General features: G+C 37.6%; 1 protein-coding gene across 6 annotated transcripts in view; it reads left to right on the top strand.

Annotated features, from left to right (window-relative positions):
• LOC308639737 (uncharacterized protein) overlaps nt 1-19,150 on the top strand; it is a 78,000-nt gene extending 58,850 nt beyond the window's left edge. For 2 of the 6 annotated variants that reach the window (XR_014020110.1, XR_014020112.1), the window contains 3 exons: nt 4,082-4,365; nt 8,531-8,604; nt 15,033-19,150. Coding sequence is in view for 2 of the 6 variants with exons in the window: in XM_081278021.1 (XP_081134147.1) it covers nt 8,531-8,604; nt 13,077-13,116 (114 nt within the window). In the remaining 4 variants the exon portion in view is untranslated. Of the gene's footprint in view, nt 1-3,703; nt 3,806-4,081; nt 4,366-8,530; nt 8,605-13,076; nt 13,944-15,032 lie in introns of those variants that run through there. The other 4 variants (XR_014020111.1, XM_081278022.1, XR_014020113.1 and 1 more) reach the window with 3 other exon arrangements.
• Nucleotides 19,151-20,382: the final 1,232 nt, after the last annotated feature.

Raw genomic sequence — 20,382 nt, 5'->3', positions numbered from 1 at the left:
TTCTGTAGAAATGTCTACTTATGTTTTTTGGCCATTATGTAAGTTGGGTTTTCTTTTATTGTTGTGTTGTGAGGATTCTTTATATATTCTATATACAACACTCTTATCTGATATATGATTGCTTTTATTTTCTCTCATTCTCTTGTCTAATTTCACCTTCTAGATGATATTCTTTGAAGCACAAAAAATTAATTTTGATGAAATCCAATATGTCTCCTTTTTCTTTTGTCACTTGTATGTTTGATGTCATATTTAATAAACCATTGTCTAATCCAGGACCACAAAGATTTACTCATTTTTTTCTAAGAATTTTATGGTTTTATCTCATACATTTAAGTGTATTATCCATTTGGGCTTCAATTTTGTATATTGTAATATAGGGGTCCAAAGTTATTCTTATACATGTGAATGTCCTGTTGTACCAGCACCATTTGTTGAAGAAACTCTCTTTTGTCCTATAAAATTTATTTTCTCACATGATAAAAAATCAGTTGAACATAGACTTAATGGTTTATCTCTGGAATTTCAGATCTTACCAATTGATACACACCTCTTTCCCAATACCAATTCCATACTGACTAGATTACTATAGATTTGTAGCAATCTTTGAAATCAGGAAGTATGATCTTCCCTTTGTTCTTTTTTTGAGATTGTTTTGGCTATTCTGTGTTCCTAGAATTTCCACATGAATTTTTAACATGTTAATCTTCCCCCAGAGGCACTGTGTTTGTGATACAAATTGTATTGAATTAATACATCAATTAGCATAGTATTGTTGTCTTAACAGTGATGAGCTTCCCAATCCATAAGCATGGTACATCTTTCCATTTATTTGACATTCTTTAATTTCTTTTAATGATACTTTGTCATTTTTAGTGTACAAGTATTGGGACTCTTTTATTAAATTTGTTTCTGAATATTCCATTCTTTTAATGCCATTGTAATTGGAATTATTTTCCTAATTAAATTTTCATATGTATCATTGATTCTTGTGTATTAATCTTTCAACCTCAACTATTGTTGACTTTTTAAATTGATTCTAATTTATTTTTGTGGACTCCTTAGAATTTTCTATACAAGATGATGGGGGTTTGAGATATCTCAGTGGTGGAATGCTTGTCTAGCATTTATGAGGCCCTGGGTTTGATTCCTAGCACAACAAAAACAAAGCAAAACAAAAACACATTATCTATGGATACATAATTGTTCCTCCTTATCTATGGGGGGTATACATTCCAAGACTCCCAGTGAATGCCTAGAACCATGGATAGTACTAAATTATACATATACTATTTTTTTCCTACACACATACAAAGTTTAATTTATAAATTGGGCACAGTAAGAAGTTAGTTGTGGTTTAATAATAAAAGAATAATTATAAGAATTCATTGTAATAAAAGTTATGTGAATAAGTCTCTTTCTCAAAATATCTTATTATACTATATTCACCATTCTCTCCTTTCTGCAATCATGTGAGATGATTTAATGCTTCAGTGATGAATGAAGTGAAGTAAATTGTGTAGACATTGTGATGTGGCATTAGCCTACTATATAGGGGTTTATATAGTGCTTATATAGTGCTTATAAGTACTATATAAGCACTCTAATACTGCAATGGTTGATCTGATAACTAAGATGGCTACTAACTGACTAACAAGCAAGTGGGATATACAGCATGTTCTGCTAGACAAAGGATGATGCTTATTTTGGGCAGAAGGGGGCAGGAGAATACAGTATTTTGTCATGTTACTAGGAATGGTGGAAAATTCAAAGTTGTTTATTCCTGTATTTTTTAATTTAATATTTTAAGACTAAGGTTGACCACAGGTAGCCAAATCCATGAAAAGCAAAATCATGCACTATAGTAGCTCTATTTCTTCCTTTCCATACAGTTATCTTTTTAAAATTTTTATATTTTTTTCATTGTATATGGACACAATACCTTTATTTTATTTATTTATTTTTATGTGGTACTGAGGATTGAACCCAGTGTCTCACACTTGATAGGCAAGCACTCTACCACTGAGCTAGAACTCCATCCCCCAATACAGATATCTTTTGTTTCTTTTTATTTTTACTGCCTAATTGCCTTATCTAGTACTTCCAGTACAATGTAGAACAGAGTTGGTGAGAAACTACATCTTTGTCCTTTTCCTGCTTTTAGAAGGTATCTTTCTTGTGTCAGGCATGGTGGTTCATACCTGTAATCCCAGCTGCTCAGGAGACTGAGGCAGGAGGATTTCGAGTTCAGAGCCAGCCTCAGCAACTTAGTGAGGCTCTAAGCAACTCAGTCAGACTCTGTCTCTAAAAAAATGTAAAAAAAGGGCTGGGAATATGGTTCAGTAGTTAAGCATGTCTGGGTTCAATCCCCCGTACATAAAACAAACAAGATATCATTCCTTCTTTCACCATTAAATATGAAGTTAACTGGGTTTTTCATAGATCATATGAGGGTTAATTATATGTGTCAATTTGATGTTAAAAAGTGGCAAAATAGGGGTTGGGGTTGTAACTCGGTGGTAAGTTCTTGCCTAGCATGTGTGAGGCCCTGGGTTCGATCCTTAGCACCACCTAAAAACAAATAAAGGTATTGTGTCCAACTACAACTAAAAAATAAATATTAAAAAAAAAGAATCAAGGGATGGAACTGGGAGTAACATCACTCATCACTCCTAGGAATATTTTTGCTTCTTTTCTCTGACCTTATGCTCTGCTGGCCTAGAGGTCATAGTTCCAAAGGGAGAAATGCCACCAGTAGACTTGATCATAATTCCCATTGCACTAGAAGATAAGATTGCCACCTGGCCACTTTGAGCTTCTAATGCCTAGTCAACAGTCAGAGAAGAGAGTTACTATGTTGTTTGTGGTGATGGGTCCTAAGGACTTAGGGGAAATAGATGTGAGGAATAGTATGTCTGAAATATAGGAGATCCCTTAGGGCATCACTTGTTATTACGATGCCCTGAGATTAATGTCCACAGAAAACTACCACAACCCAATCCAGGAAGGTCCAGCAATGACCCAGAAGTTTAAGGAATGAAAGTTTGGGTCACTGTACCAAGTAAAGAGCCACAGCCAGCCAAGTTGCTTGTGAAAGACAAAGGGAATACACAGTTGGTAGTGGAAGAGAGTATTTCTAAATACCAGCTATGATCATGTAAGTAGAAATGAGGACTGTGATCATCATGAGTATTACTCTCTTATTTTACTATGAATAAAATTTGTATTTGTGGATATATATATATATATATATATATATATATATATATAGCAAATGTCTGATTTATTTTATCTTATTCCTTTATCATATAACAATATTTATTGGCATTATTCCATAATATTTAAGTTACAGGATATCAAGGGGAAGAGAAAACATCACTCAAGGGCTTAATCTCTTCTGAGGAAGAAGTTAATGGGTTTTCAGTTGTGAATATGATTGTTGTATCATGTTAGATGGAATTATGGTCTTATCATTTTCTTAATTTGGAGATTAAGAATGGTTTAAAGAAATGTGTATGGATGCCAAACTGACAAAGGATGATGCTAAATTTTTTTCATGTCAAATTGAATAGGCCAGGGGCATACATTTATCTGATTAAACACTGTTTCTGAGTGTGTCTGTGAGGGTGTTTCCAGATGAGATTAGCATTTGAATGGGTCAACTGAGTAAGCAGATTTCTTTCCCCAAAGGTGGCAAGCATCATCAAACCTGTTGAGAATCTGAATAGAATAAAATTAAGGGATAATAATAGAAGCAAGATCAGCAAGCACTTCAGGATGGGGAAGGACAGAAGGCAAAGGGAAGGTAAAGGGGAATGAGATTGATTAAACTATGTTAAGTATATGTACAAATATTGCATAATAAATCCTACTGTTATGTACGATTATAATGTACCAATAAAAATAAAAATAGCTTTTCAAATTTCTTTGATGACATATTCCCTTTAAGTTCTACTAAGTTAAATTGAATGATGGATATTCATTGGATGTCTAGATCATCTCTAAATAAGATAAAATACTGAAAATTTAATTACTGAATATGAGTTTAAGTTTATATACTTTTAACTTTTTTTTTTTTTAGAAAAAGGAGAAAGAAGTTTTATTGTTTGCTAGCAAAGGAGAAGCACAGGGGTCTCCTATACCAGTGGCTGTGATTCAGCTTATCTCAGGGATCACAAAGTTTTTTAAAGAGGCGATTCAAAGCCTATATTCCATGTGTTCTGTCCAGAGTTGTATTTCACTTGTTAATTTGCAAGATAGGCATTTCTGAGATCTTCTGGTGCCATCCCCAAAGTCGGAACTGCTTCATTCCTGTGGTGGATGTGTGCTCAAGGATAGATACCTCTATCTAGGATGGAAAGAAAGGTAATTCTGTTTCTCTCAAGATTAGAGAGGAGCAGGGAGAGTGGAAGAGAAAGAAACATGACCCTTTAAAAAATAAGTTGCAGTGGCAGAGCAGCAAGGGCTATATTCAAAGCATAAAAATACCACTGTTACATTTACCCACTGTCAATTTCTACATTTCATTTCTATGGAAAAATAGGCAATGACATCTCCAAACTGCTTCTTGATAAAAGAACAAATTTGGGGAAATTGGCCCAAAGTTCTTGTTCTCTATCAGGTAGGGTGTGGATAGTTAAGGGTATTCAGCACCATGGCAGTTCAGAGGTCCACAGTGGAAGATGGCAGGTGACTGGACAAGACATTCATAGGGCAGGGATCATGCTAAGACAACAATAAACGAGACAGCAAAGTATTACTTGTTTTGTAAACAATTAGCACAAAAGCAATTAGTATTTCAGCCATGAAAACCATGAAGATAATCATACCAGTGAGAAACAAATCAAGTTTATCTATGTAGGAGGTTAGGAAGATTTGTAGCTCTGTGAAATCATGCTCAGATTGACTCAGGACAAAAACCTGTGTCACTAGAATCCTTTGTGATCATTATTAAGCACTCCCACACACGAACTCTTCCTTTATAGCTTACAACTTTACTTACTTTTGGTAGGGTTGACACTTGTGTACATCTTAAGTTACATTAAAAGAAACATTGTGTTTCCTTTTAAATGCCCATGAATGGCTTTGCTTTGGCTATACTCTACTGCCAGGTGTTTAAGGCCAAGTGAGTCAAAACTGACCTTGTTCCTATCTACTCTTAAAGAGTCGCTGAGATTCCTCAAGGATCACTCTTGGGAACATGTGTAAAGCCTCTTGGCTCCCTTACCTTTGCTCTACCAGTGGTGCCATTGCCAGGATGGGTCAGGGTCTCACCATACATGGCTTCTCTTGGAAGCATCAGGGACATTCCCATCTCCAATGACCCTTCTCTTTGCAGAATATGCACTAGTTGGCTTCCTGTTCCAGGGTCCTCTCTATTTCCCTGATCAGCAGATTGGGTGACTAACTGGAGTTGCAGAGACTAGCAAGTGGTCCAGTCATTCTCTGGGTCCTAGCTGAGGGCAAGGGTCAAAACATTGGCTGCTTTTTCTTTGACCCTTTTACTTCCTTGACATTGATCTCCTAGGTTTCAGTTTTAAACATTCAGCAAGCCAGTTTCACCATTCTTAAAGTGGAAGTAAAAGGTTAAAACTTCAATATCTATAATTTTACAGTTACCCCTTTTTATTTCATTAAGGTCAGTATTGGTACTGCAAGTCAGCATTATATCCTATCTGCCCTACAGATGATGGCTTATTGTCTCAAATTAATTCAGGTTATTCTGTTAGAAGTAATACTTCTGCAAAACACTAACAGGCAATAGTTATATAGTTTTGCAAGCAAAATACAGAAGACACACTAATGTATCTTTGATGTCTATTTAGCCTCTGCAAAAGATCTACATATTTACCAATTCAATTACATACAAGTTTTACCTTCTTTTAAAACTCTTTTACAAACTTAAATACCTCTTACAATTTACCCAAACTTTTACTTTTCTATTATATCCCATTTACTTTGAGATCACAGTAATCTTTACAACAACAAAAAATATATTTTTGTACACAACTTCAAATAAGCTTAATCCTAACAGAGAGAAGAATGAGAGGCAGAGCCTTAACTCAGTGAGGCTGGCCTAATGACAAATCTTAAAAAGTGTTTTATTTCTGAACCTGATCTTTGCCTTTTTTAAAAAAAATATCATTTAACAAAGTTCTCATGTATTATTTCCTGTCTATCAGAATATCAGTTAACATAATACAACATTACTTCTGAAACTGAACCAAACAGAGAGGCTAAGTTAGTGCTTAACTTCCCTTTTGTGAAAAAAAAATGTGGCACCAAAATGGATCATAGATTTGTGCTGTCTGGGCCAGTGGTGACTTTGATTTATGGATAATCACGAAACAGTATGGAAAGCCTTGTTTGGACAATCAAGGAGAGAGGAGGTCAAGAATTCATCATTTCTCTACCTCAGATATCCAAACAGTTTTAAAACAATTGACTGAAGGATGAGAGTAGGAGGGAAGCAAGAGTCCAGAAGGATCATGAGTCAGCATCTGAATCTGAAGAATTGAATCCATTCAGGATGCATGTGTGGTAACGTGTGGTGCTTTCAAACTAACTAGAACTTAAAAGTGGGTTATGGGTTCTCCAACCTGTTGTCCACAAAAGCTTACGGTATCTCCACATTGAGCCTCTCCAGGGCTGTGGTCCATCTTTGTGGAAATATATAAACATTACCATGTTGAAAGAGAAAACAAGAGGGGCTGGTTTCTTGTTGACTCTGCTTTAATGAGGAACATAAAATGGATGGGTGTGTTTATCATTGACTCTTGTGGAATGGGAAAAGCTAAATGGGACATTGAGAGGTTAATAACTTTCACAGATCTGTAGCTTTGAGTTTGTTTGCTGCCAGATCAATTTCTTTCCTTTACAAAATGTGAAGGGAAAATTGGTATGAGATGGAGTAACTCTGATTATCAAATTTTATTCTCACTAAAATATATTTATAGTCATTAAAAAGAAAAAAAGTGACAGAATGTTTTTATGTTCCACATTGTCAACCTTTGAACAAATCAGGTTTTCCCTATTATCTTCCAAAAATACATATAAATTGTGTAAAGAGTAACACAATTTTTTAGAGAGAATTTTCTAATATTTATTTTTCAGTTTTCGGTGGACACAACATCTTTATTGTATTTTTATGTGGTGCTGAGGATCGAACCCAGTGACCCAGGCATGCCAGGCGAGCATGCTACCGCTTGAGCCACACCCCCAGCCCAACTAACACAATTTTATATAATTTATTGACAATAGGTTACTTTTATTCAGTTATAAAACATTACATAAACAAATATCACCCAAATTTGTTATTTCTATATAAATCCAAAGGAGACTCTTGCTACAATTTTAGTTTAGAGAATATCAATTTGGTAAAGTGCCATTCTAAGCTTTACATTTAACTAAATTTTAAAGTTAAATTTAGACCATAGAGTACTGTAGCAATAGTCTCAGGTCTACATGGGTTAGCAGTACTAGCAAAAATCAAAGGGAAGGCTTAAATCTCTCTCATTTAAGTTTGGTAAAAACATCCTTTTAAAAATTATGTTATTTATTCTGTTTAGATATACATGACAGTAGATTGTATTTTGACATATTATTCATATATGGACTATAACTTAGGATCCCATTTTTGTGGTTGTACATTTTATGGAGTTTCCCTGGTCATGTGCCTTAAATCTCTTATACATTTAGGAAACAAGGTTAATGATCAGAAATAAACTTAGTCAAAGCAAACAGATAAGACTGGTCTTCAAATAGCAGTGTGACCCTTCTGTGTCAGATACAATGTATAAAAGAGAGCACTTATTGGTTTCCTTGCCAGTAAACCTAGATAAACTTCCATTTTATAAACTCTGACAAGGCTCAAGCAGATATAGTTCTCAGATTTATACATATATCTAGTTATATATATTTGGGATATCAACTATATTGTTATAACCTAAAATAACAGTTGTTTATTTAACCAGTTATGAAGTAATCATTTAAAAGACTTTAAAGCAGGTACAAATCCTAATTCCTTTAAGAGTTTCCATAAGTAATAAAACCTAACAAATACAAGAAAATTATCTTGATAGATAAGAGCAGATCAATGTTTCAGACTTTGTTTCATATTAGTACATTAAATTTGAAATGACTTAAGTGAAGGTGTTAATTCTAGCCAGTTAAATAACATACACAAACTTTGAGATTTACCTTCCACAAACCTTCAACTTACATAGACATTCTACAACTTGTTTACATCCTTAGTTTTATCCTCTTTTATCTTGGACTTTAGTACAAGAATATTACTTTACCAGACAAAATACTTTCTCATCCAGAAACATTTCTTTTAGCTTCTAATTTTCCATACTAAAATATATTTCCATACTTATAATTTTCTTTTATCTTTTCTAGTTTCAGACCCTTTCTTAAATTCATATTCTGAAACAATCCTTATCAATGTTATCTGTGCATTTAATTTACAAAACAAATTTCATTCCAGGACAGGGTTGGACAATAACAGCCTTAATCTTTTTTCTTCCAGGTTGCATTCAAGGGGTTGGAACACAGGATATTTTTGAGCTTGACCTGTCTCCCTTATCACGCCATCGACTTTAAGTGAGTTCCCCACTGTCAGTTGTACCCATAGTCTCCTTTTGTGCCTTTTTCTTATACTAGGCATATTGATATGCAATGGAGAAGGCCCTTTCCATCCTTTTCATTAGGCTTCCTTGAAGACACCTTTGCAGAGGTTACCAACAAAACACCCGTTGGATTTAGTTTCTGTTTTTTCTTTTCTGGGTGCAGTTATTTATTCTGCCTGTCTCCCATGCATTTAGTTTGATGGGATACTGTCATAACAAGAATTGCTCTACCCCAGTGATGGATATCCCTTGGCCAAATGGGATATCTTTTTAAGATCCTGTCATATCTTAAAAGAGGAGACTATTCCTGTCCCTAAGTCATAAACTAACAGTGCTGGAACCTACTGCCATGCCCTTTGTAGCCAGCAGCCTCCACCCCCTAGGAGCAAAATGGGCTAGAAGACAGGATAGAAGCCAGTCCTCTTTCCCCATTTTTCTACAGCTTAGGCAGCTTTCCTGGGATTTTTTTTTTCCAATCCTGGGCTGGTATTCTTGACCCACAGGGAAATGATCTGCAGCTGCCTGGGGCCAGGCTGAGAAACTGCTGGGACTGCTGGGACTGGGTTTAAAGAATTTAAATCTTTTTTAAAACCTTTCTTCTGGTCCTACTAACCTTGCACACCAGAGGCAGTACCTTTTGCAGCTTCAGCTTAGTTTATGAATACCTGTACATATAGAATCTCTTCCATATACTTTTCCCTGACAGACCAACTCCAACTGCAAGATTGTATAACGATCCAAAAAACAAACAAACAAAGAACAACAACAACAACAAAAAACATTCAAAAGCCATATCTTTTTCTTAGACAGGCTTATACCTATAGGTGGCCCATTCAGCCAAGGTCTTTCTTTCCAAGAGACCACCAGTAAGATCAACACAGCATGGCCCATATCTTAAAGGGCCAGTAAAAGATACAAAATAGAAACACAAAGACAACCAAAGACGATCCCAGAAATCATAGATGACAGACGGGAAAATTTAAAACATACAGACCTGTACAAACAAATTTCTTCCACTTACTTTACCTTTTACAGACCAACTCCAAATGCAAGATCGTATAATAATCCAGAAAGCTATTCAAAGGTCACATTGTTACAATAAAACAGTAACTTTTTTTTTAGATAGGCTTATACCTATAGGTGGCCCTTTCTTCAATTTTTTTTAACCTCTGACATACCAACTCTAATTATAAGATTGTACAAAAAAGAAACAAATGGACAATCAGAAAAGATCCCCCAAAACATGGTGGTCAGACAGGAAACTTTAAAACAGAGCAGCTGAGATATTTCCCAAGAGATTACCTGTAGGATCAACAGAATATTGCCCATGTCTTAAAAGGGGCAGTGGCATACAAACAAAAACATAGCCAACCAGAGGAATTCTGATATCCAAGGCCAAGAAACAGATTAGAACTTAGAACAGACCAGAAGGGAGTAAATACCCCCTAGGTTCTCAAGTCCCTCTAAACCATGACTTCTACCCCAGCCATGCCAAAGATGTCCTCACAAAGAGAAACCAGATATGTGGAATCAAGGGTCTTTGTGTGCATACTTACTAGATGGCCAAGGGTATAGTGACTTTACTAAGTAAATTTACATTTTTCTCAAAGTAGACCAAGATGGAGCAACCTGTACCATTCAGGGAGAGAAGGCAGGAGTTCCCCCAAAGCACAAGGAGCTTTGGCAGCTGCTGGGATGGTTCCTCAGTCCCTCCCTTTATCATGCATAGCTCCTCTCTTTGGACTAGAGGCAAACTCATCCAGTCTCCTAACTCTCCTATAGTTGGCCCTTAACATGTTTGCTAGTCAGCCTGCATCCTTAGTACATAAGTAGGGTTCCTTGGAGAGCCAAGCTTGCCTGAGAAAATTGGATTTGGAGCTCCTCTTTGGTCCAATGGGGGGGGGGAGACAAATTTGTTACCAAAAACTCAGTCCTCATCTCTGATGTCAATCCAATAATGAGGACACTGTTTTGAGGAAAAGGAAAAAGAAATTTTATTGCTTTGCTAGCAAAGGAGAAGCATAGGGACTCCTGTCCCAGAGGCCGTGATTCTCACTTCTTATTTTTATATGACATAAGAGGCTAAATATATTTGGGTCTATTAATAAATGAACAAACATTCATGAGGAAGACATATTTCTAAAAATTACAAAATGGTGCTAATCTATGGAATGTTGGTTCACAATTACTAAGCATCAAAATTATAATTAATATATGGTAATTAAAACTAGAAATAATAAGGATGCTTTGTTTTGAGACATAAGGACCAAGAGGGAGGGAGACATAAAGTATGGATTTTGAGAAAGAACCAGTAAGTGGGAGACAGATGTGAAGGAAGTAGAAATAAGGCAAGAAGGAAGTTGGAAGAGAGAAGTGGAAGTACGGGAGCCAAGAGTGAAATATCATTGTTGGGAAATTTTAGGTGGGTCAGGCCCTTGGCTCAAAGTAGGGGCCACAAGAGGCTGGGTGGCCATAGGTGCCATGGCTGGTACTTAAATCTCCCCTGAGGCCAGACATGGTGGCACAGGCCTGTAATCCCTGAGAGGCTGGGGCAGGAGGACTGCCAGGTTCAAGGCCAGATTCAGCAAGTTAGAGAGATCGTGTCTCAAAATAAAAAGTGTATGTGTGTGGGGGGGAGAATGTAGCTCAGTGGTACAGTGCTCCATCTCCAGTATGGGGAGGGGGACTCCTCTGAAACCCATGAGGATGCTACGTTGGCTGTCTGTATACCATCCATTCCTCTTACTGCCTGGTTTGATCTCATGTCACCTGAACTTCACTGTTACTATGGGTACAAATCTGACACTCACCAATGACCATTCTTCAGGATCAGTGGCATTTTGTACCTGTTGCCACAGGAGGTTTCCAAGTACATGCAAGGGAAGCCTCAAGATTCATTCCTCATGATCTAAGCCCAATCAAGTAACACTGAGAGGTAGAGAAGGTAGGAAGGCCAAATAGACACAGCCAGACAATCTGTCATGGGATGGTGGTCTGTGACTTGAGTTATTTTTCTTTCCCTTCCCCCATATTGTGTGATCATATTATATTGATGATATTAAGTGACACTCTGAGGATTTATCCTTTTGACAGACCCATCCCAACTTCAGTGCAGGGAACTGGAACTATTATAAAGTTCTTGGGAGATGTCTGTTCAAGTAAGAGTCAAATAGTACTTGAAGTGGTAATAGATAAGGTCCAGGCCTATCCTATGCCCTCAACAGTAAAAGAAGTACAAGTTTTCCTGGGTCTGTTGGAGTAGTGGAGGGTATTCCACCCCTGGCCAATGTCTTAGGTTCCTCAGCTGATTAGAAAGGGAACAGGCTAGTATTGGATACAGAAAAAAACAATAGACTTTGGAAAAAGCCAAAGTTCTGGAACAACATATTTAGATTCTAGGGATGGCCAAGGTGGGCTTGCCCTATGAATTAGATGTGTCTATCACACACACACACACACACACACACACACACACACACACAAAATGGAATGGGATGGATACTATGGCAGCAACAAGGTAAGTTCCTTTTAGATGTTTGTCACAGCTATAGAGAAGAGCTAAACAGTGTTTCTCTAGGATAGAACAGCAACTATTTGCAGTATAAACTGGCTTTTCCACACTAAGCCTTTTACCAAAATCAATCCAATCACTATTAGGACAACTTATGCCATCAAGGGTGGGTAGGCAACAGTATGTTCAAAGGACAATGTTCTGCAACTGGTCAGACCTCCACACTTACAAAGTAGCATGTGTCCCTTCAGTAGTATAGCTCACTATCTATAAGCCCACCATCAGTAGAAATGGGACATTATTGAGGCCCATGGTCTGCTAAGTCTTGTAACTTAGGGTTCCGTAGATTCCTGAGGTAGTACCACTGACTGGTACTGGTAAGAGTGGGAGAGGGACTGCATAGACTCTGTTGACCTTTGTTCTGGTTAGCTGATTCTCCTGTCAGTTCAAATCTGTTCTCATTCTCCTTTCCTGTTTTCTTTTCAATTATTCATGTATTTTTATTACTCTGTTTCTTTATATCAGCTTTTTAAAGTTTCCAAAGACTGCCCTCACCAATTCCTTCCCTCCATTTATGTACATGTCTCTCACTCTTCAAGAGTAGGAATCTCCTTTATCCTATTAATTGTGGATAATTTTGGACTTGCCTTAGGAATAGAATATAGTAGAAAGAATGTTATGCCAATTTCATATGCCAAGTCGTACCATCAGATTTTGCATGGAATTGTTTTTTGGAGTCAGAGGCACCCAGTTGCCTGGAGAGGGGCCTCATCCTGCCTGCTTGAGTCTCCCATGAGGCTGGCAATGAACACTGTAAGACTTGTGGGCCTGAATAGAAAAAGGGGAGGAATACATACCTTTGAACAAAGGGTGCATTGCCCACTAATTCTGTAACAGGCTTAGTCTTAGACCTGGAAGCTTCCATTTTGTTCTAGGGGAAGTAAAAAACTACATAAGAAATGGACTATGCTGTGACAGCATGCTGTAATGAAGCCCAAAGTATCCCCATAAAAAAACCACATGCAAGATAACTGAAGAGCCAACAAATAGTAAGACCACACCCTGAATATATATGACCCCTATCAACTCTTCCCATCTACTCCTTAGCTGAACTGTTTGAGCCATTTCATTGAAGATACCAGATATTGTGGAGCGATTCTAGCATGATCATGTCTGAAATAATTTGTCCCATGCCCAAACCCATAGAATAGTGACATAGAAAATGGTCATTGTTTTAAACCTGTAAGTTTTAAAGTATTTTATTATATATTAGTAGATAATGAAATAGTTTCTTGTTTATATTTAATGTTACTGTGTATCATTAACTTATTTACTGATTTATATTGGTACTTTGACCACTTCCCAGATAATCCAAAGTCTGTAGAACATTTTAACTCCATTTCCCCCTTTTCCACTTTTTAATGCTGTTGAATATTTTATATAAATGAGTCAAAAATGGCTTCTGTATATTGGTCACATGTTTATTTATTCAAAGCAGTTTAGAATCCATTAGCTCACAAGCCAGTTGTTGTTAAACTCAAAATTTTAATTATCCAATTATATCAAACAATATAATAGCACAAATAAACACATTTTTAATCATTTAGAGGCTAGCTGCTTTACATACTTTATAAAACTGCATCCAATATCTTCTAGCCATAAGTAAGATAAACTTGGTGGCTATAAGATCCCAAGCTACTACTGTCCTTTCAGAGCTCTCTGATCCAGAGATTCCCCATCATGTTTTTAAGCAATATCAGCTTGATATGTAAGTCCTCTCTCTGATTTCCCTTTCCCCCTGAGTTTCCACCCTCCCTTCCCTTTCTTATTTTTTCCTTTCCCTCCCCTGCACCCATAGCCTCTGGACCATCTTTTGCTATGTGATATTTCCTCCCCTCAGCCCTCCAATTGTCCCACTCCCTGCCTGAAAAATCTGTCAGTTTCCCAAATAAAGCTCATGTGTGCTACTGACATCTTGTGGTCATATCTTTTCCCTTAAACAGTTCTGAAATTCCTGAAACTCACAAGTGGCAAAGAAGAAAGGAGAATATTTTAGTGATAATATGGGGGCAAATAACTGATTTGCCTGTCGTAGGCAAAATGATCCTGGATGGCTTTTATTTGGGACTCAAAATTTGGAATGTCTCTTCATCAGTTTGACATGATGCTTTGTGCTGTATTGCACTCTACATTTTTGGGGTCTCCCTTTGTGCTCCATTAGCCTGGCCAAGTGGTACCACCAGATTTTGCATGGAATTGTTTTTTGGGGTCAGAGGCACCCAGTTGCCTGGAGAGGAGCCTCATACTGCCTGCTTGAGTCTCCCACGAGGCTGGCAATGAACACTGTAAGACTTGTGGGCCTGAATAGAAAAAGGGGAGGAATGCATACCTTTGAACAAAGGGTGCGTTGCCCACTGATTCTGTAACATACTATGGTGAGAGGAGCTTAATGCAGTTGGGCTGATCATTTTGGGTACTCTGAAATGAGAAGACATCCTCATCTCTGTGGTGTGTGTGTGTGTGTGTGTGTGTGTGTGTGTGTGTGTGTGTATGTGTTGCTGGGGATTGAATCCAGGGCCTCATGCATGCAAGGCAAGCACTCTACCAACTGAGCTATGTCCCCAGCCCTCTCTGGGTCCTCATGGTAGGTTAAGAAGAATGAGGTTGAGATGGAAGCTTGAGGTCAATCTCCCAAGGGCAACCGGGAAAGACATATTTGTCAAGTGCTGCCTTGTCTCTGTTGCCATTGTACTTGGCTATACTGTCCGGGATGGCATCTTTCTAGTCCTTCCTCCAAGAGATATTGAGCTTCCAACCCTTGGACTTAGCCAGGTAAAAGGTTACTTAAATTGACTAAAGACAAAAAAAGTTTTCATTCTTGTCCCCCTCAGGACTCCAAAAATATGGCTATACTACTGAACAGATGCTCTAGACCACCAGATGTATGTTGAGCTCTGCTAGAAGGTGCTTCTTACCAGGACACTGCCTGGAGATGAGGTATAAGCTTAATGGAGGGAAGGATCTTTTGGAAGAAGTGTTGTTCTCTGGAGAAAAAGACAGCATAATACCATCATGATAGTGATTGAATACTTGATCCTCCATTTAAAAGATTTTAAGATGCAAATGGAGAAGGCTAAGTAGGAAGGATTGGTTCTTATTTGAAGGAGGACATGTCCTCTCGTCCTGAGGTTCAATCTTTCCTGAAGGACCTAACTTTGGAACCAAGTGAAAAAGGGGATGCCTAGCTACATGGAATGAGTGGTTAGGAGTGAGTTTCACCTAATGGGAGCTGAAATGGAACAACTGGTTTCCATATAAAGAATGGAAAAATATGGAGCCTACAACTTGGGAGCAAATCTTTACCCCTCACACATCAGATAGAGCACTAATTTCTAGGGTATATAAAGAACTCAAAAAGGTAAACACCCCAAAAACAAATAACCCAATCAATAAATGGGCCAAGACCTGAAGAGACACTTCTCAGAAGATGATGTACAATCAATCAACAAATACATGAAAAAATACTCATCATCACTAGCGATTAGAGAAATGCAAATCAAAACCACTCTAAGATATCATCTCACTCCAGTCAGAATGGTAGCTATTATGAAGACAAACAACAATAAGTGTTGGAGAGGATGTAGAGAAAAAAGGTACACTCATACATTGCTGGTGGGACTACAAATTGGTGCAGTCAATATGGAAAGCAATATGGAGATTTCTTGGAAAATTGGGCATGGAACCATTTGACCCAGCTATCCCTCTCCTTGGTCTATACCCAAAGGATTTAAAAACAGCATACTACAGGGACACAGCCACATCAATGTTTATAGCAGCACAATTCACAATAGCTAAACTGTGGATCCAACCTAGTTGCCCTTCAAGAGATGAATGAATAAAAAAATGTGGTATATATACACAATGGAGTATTACTCAGCAATAAATGAGAATAAAATCATGGCATTTGCAGGTAAATGGATGGAGTTAGAGATGATAATGCTAAGTAAAAATAGCTAATCCCAAAAAACCAAATGCCAAATGTTTTCTTTGATATAAGGAGGCTGACTCATAGTGAGATAGGGAGAAGGAGCATGGAAGGAATAGAGGAACTCTAGGTAGGGCAGAGGGGTTGGAGGGTAAGGGAGGGGGCATGGGGTTATTAATGATGGTGGAATGTGATGATCATTATTATCCAAAGTGCAGGTATGAAGACACATATTGGTGTGAATATACTATGTATACAACCAGAGATATGAAAAATTGTGCTCTATATGTGTAATAAGAATTGTAAGGCATTCTGCTGTCATATATAAATTAAAAAAAGAATGGAAAAATGGTATCCTTACTAAAGGATCTCACACAATTAGTATGAAAAGTGGGAAGATCCATGGAGGAGACTTTGGATTCTAGTCAGGATATAACTTGTGGGATCTTGCTCACTCTCTCTCTCTCTCCCTCTTTGTCAGCTTTTTCACTGGTGTTACTAAAAGACCAACCAAAACAATTTTAGGGGAGGAAAAGTTTAGGGGTTCACAGTTTCAGAGGTCCTAGTCCATAGATACCTGGCTCCATTCCTCAGAGCTCTAGATGAGGCAGAACATGGCAGAAGAGTGTGGCAGAGGGAAGCAAGTCACATGATGATCAGAGAGCAGAGAGAGACCCCACTCACCAGATGCAAAATATATACCCCATAGCCCTACCCCAAGGCCCACCTCCTCCAGTCATGCTCCACCTGCCTCCAGCTACCACCTAGTTAATCCCATGGGGGGGGTTGATTCACTGATTAGGTTAAGTCGCTCATAATGCAATCATTTCTCCTTTAAAACTTATTTCACACATGAGGTTTGGGGGGACACCTAATATCTAAACCATAACATACATTCTTTCTTTTCTCCCTCTATTCGTCTCTCCCTCCTTGGGGTGAATACACTTAAAATCTACTGTCTTAGCAGTTTTCAAGAATACACTATGTTGTTATTAACTACAGTCATTGTATTATACAATAAAGCCTTTGAACTTATTCCTCCTATCTAACTGAAATTGTGTATCTTTTGGTCAATATCTCCCAAATCCCCTTTCTGCCTAACCCTTGGTAACCACCATTCTACTTTCTACTTCTATGAGTTCACCTGATGTGGATTTTTAAGGCCTGGAGGACTGCCAACCCCTGTTAGGTCTTAACAGGCTTGTCAAATTGTCAATGTTAATTGCTAGTTAGGTTAAAGATTTCTTCCATCAGCTCGGATGGAACAGGCTTATCAGACAACAGATGTTATGCAGCATGATGATTTAGCAAGTCCACAAGAGGCTGAATTAAATCCATGCACTTGTTTCTCAGGGGAGTTTTGGACATGCATAAGTCATCTTTACTGGCAATGATGGCTAATACTAAAACAATTCATCAGGCCATAGCTTCCCTGGATTTAATAGATAAACATGCAAAATGAACTTAGATTTAATTGTTGCCTATTAATTCTACAAATAATACTTAACTTGGCCTAAGTCAAAATTCCTGTAGAGGAAAGGGAACAGGGGGAGGGAGGAGGGCAGGGTAAAGGAAAGTACTGGGGACTGAATTAGAACAAAATATATTTCATGCATTTATAATTATATCAAAATGAATCCTAACATTATGAATAATTAATATGAATCAGTAAAAAATGAAAAAAGTTAACACCTTAAAAATTACCATAGGGGCTGAGGTTGTGGCTCAGTGGTAGAGTGCTCGCCTAGCATATGCAAGGCCCTGGGTTTGATCCTCAGCACCACATAAAAAAATAAATTAATTAAAGATATTGTGTCCAACTACAACTAAAAAATAAATATTAAAAACAATTACCATAAAAATGAGGCTATTCCACCTTAAAAAGTTAACACCTTAAAAATTACCATAACAATGAGGCCAAACCACCTACAGCCATGGGTGATGGCAGAGAGGTTACAGAGGACAAGGCAGACCCAAGTTGGATAGTATCTGTTAAATTAGTGGAGCAATTACAATACTTATTAAGGTTAGAGTAAAATGTGTAGCAGGTTTCTACTTTAGAGGCAGCCTTAACTTCCATACTTGCCCCTAATTTCTGCCAAGGGAGCTGTCCTACTTCAGGATGCTGTGGTGGCTGAAGTGGCCTTGTCTGGTAGGCAGTCACCCTTTTTCTGCATTAATAGTGTTAATATACAGCAATGGACAGAGCTATTGGGACAGGTACCTAAAAATTCCTAATCCCAGGAAGCACCCATACTTTAAAGGAATCTCCTCAGGCGGTGACTCGCTTAGGAGGAGGATAATAAAAGGGGTAATTACCTGCTTAACCACTGAAATTGGCCTTGTTTTGCTATGTTTCCATCTAGGTTGCTATCCACCAACACTATCCCTTTTCTCATTACTGAAATGGAACTGACTTATGTAGCAGGTAACCTTTAGGAACAAGGCTTTTATGTTGTTGGTGAGTGATAGACCCAACCTGATCTTTTCTTAAAATTGGGCATCTCGCCATAAAACCATGAAAAGATAATTTCGGCTTTACTATAAATTACTGCAAATTCTGAACCTACTTGGAATGCCTGCCCGTGCCCTGAACTCACCCATGTCCGGTTTTCCCTGACCAGATAACAACCCTTTCCTAAACCTTAGTGACGCCTCATAAATTCTGGCCTTCCCTGGCCGGATAATGACCCTCTCTGAGTCTCTAAGATCTCCATAAATTCTGATGCCGGGGCCAGCAAAAATGTAAACTTGTGTTATGCTCCTCAGAGTGTTGTTATCTGTAACTCCCCTTTGTGTAACTTTTTGGGCTATAAAACTGGGCCACAAAGAAGCCTCGGGGCTGTCTTGTTCCCGCCGTTTTGGGAGGGAGAGGCAGCCCGGCTGGTCGAAATAATAAGCTTGCTTTAATTTGATTTTAATTGGAGTCAGTGGTCTTTTCTTGAGTCCTGGTCTAACAGTGAGCACTGCCTGGTAGAAATCAGTTAATCTTCCCTACTGGTAGAAGTGGTAAATATGCCATAGTCCTAGGACAGGGTAGGGACAAAGAGCTTGAGAAGAAGATTAACATTAAACAGGGATGAGAGGTGGGAGGGAAAGGGAGTGAGAAGGGAAATTGCATGGAAATGGAAGGTGATCCTCAGGGTTTTACAAAATTACATATAAGAGGAAATGAGGGGTAAGAGAAGAATAATACAAGCGGAAGAAATGATTAACAGTAGAGGGGGTAGAGAGAGAAATGGGGAGGGGAGGGGAGGGGAGGGGAGGGGGGATAGTAGAGAATAGGATAGACAGAAGAATACATCAGACACTAGAATGGCAATATGTAAATCAATGGAAGTGTAACTGATGTGATACAGCAATCTGTATATGGGGTAAAAATGGGAGTTCATAACCCACTTGAATCAAACTGTGAAATATGATATATGAAGAACTATGTAATGTTTTGAACGACCAACAATAAAAAAAGAATAAATAAATAAATAAATAAATAAATAAATAAAATTTAAAAAAAGGATGTATGGCCTCTCATTTAATTAATAACTAAATTAATTAATCAACTTAGATAATTAATAATTAACAATCAATTTAATTAATAATCTAATTAATCAATAATTCTTAATTAAAGAAGGTTTACTGATTCCTACCATCTTTTTCTTTTGTTCTCTAGTATGGCCTGTGTTTGAAGCCACTACTGAGTACAGATTCAGTGTGTACTAAAGATAGTTAATAAGACTGTTCTCTTTATTAAAGCATTTTCTATGTATAAGATCATGTTGTCAGCAAAAGAGACCATTATACTTCCTCCTTTCCTATGAGGATGCTTTTCATTTCTTTCTCTTGCCTAATTGCCCTGGCTAGGACTTACAGTACTGATTTTAATAAAAGTGAGAAGATGGAGCATCCTTGTTTTGTCCCTGAACTTAGAAAGCTTTCAACTTTTTACCATTGAGCATGATGTAAGCCATACATGGCCTTTATTATGTTGAGGTATATTCCCTCTACACCCTACAAGACTATTGAATTTTGTCAGTTTTTTTCTGTATCTATTGATATGAACATATGGGTTTTTTCCTTTCATTTTGTCAATGTTGTATATTACATTCATTGATTTGCATATGCTGACTCATTCTTTCATCCCAAGAATAAATACCACTTGATTAGTGTGAATGATTCCTTTAATATGTTGTTGAATTTGGTTTGCTAGTATTTTGTTGAGCATTTTTGCACCTATGTTCATCAAGGATATTGGCCTG

Source organism: Spermophilus citellus, assembly GCF_964194105.1.
Source record: "Spermophilus citellus genome assembly, chromosome: X".
Taxonomy (NCBI): Eukaryota; Metazoa; Chordata; class Mammalia; order Rodentia; family Sciuridae; genus Spermophilus; species Spermophilus citellus.
Note: the sequence above shows the minus strand (reverse complement) of the source record. Positions and strands in the feature narration are given on the sequence as shown.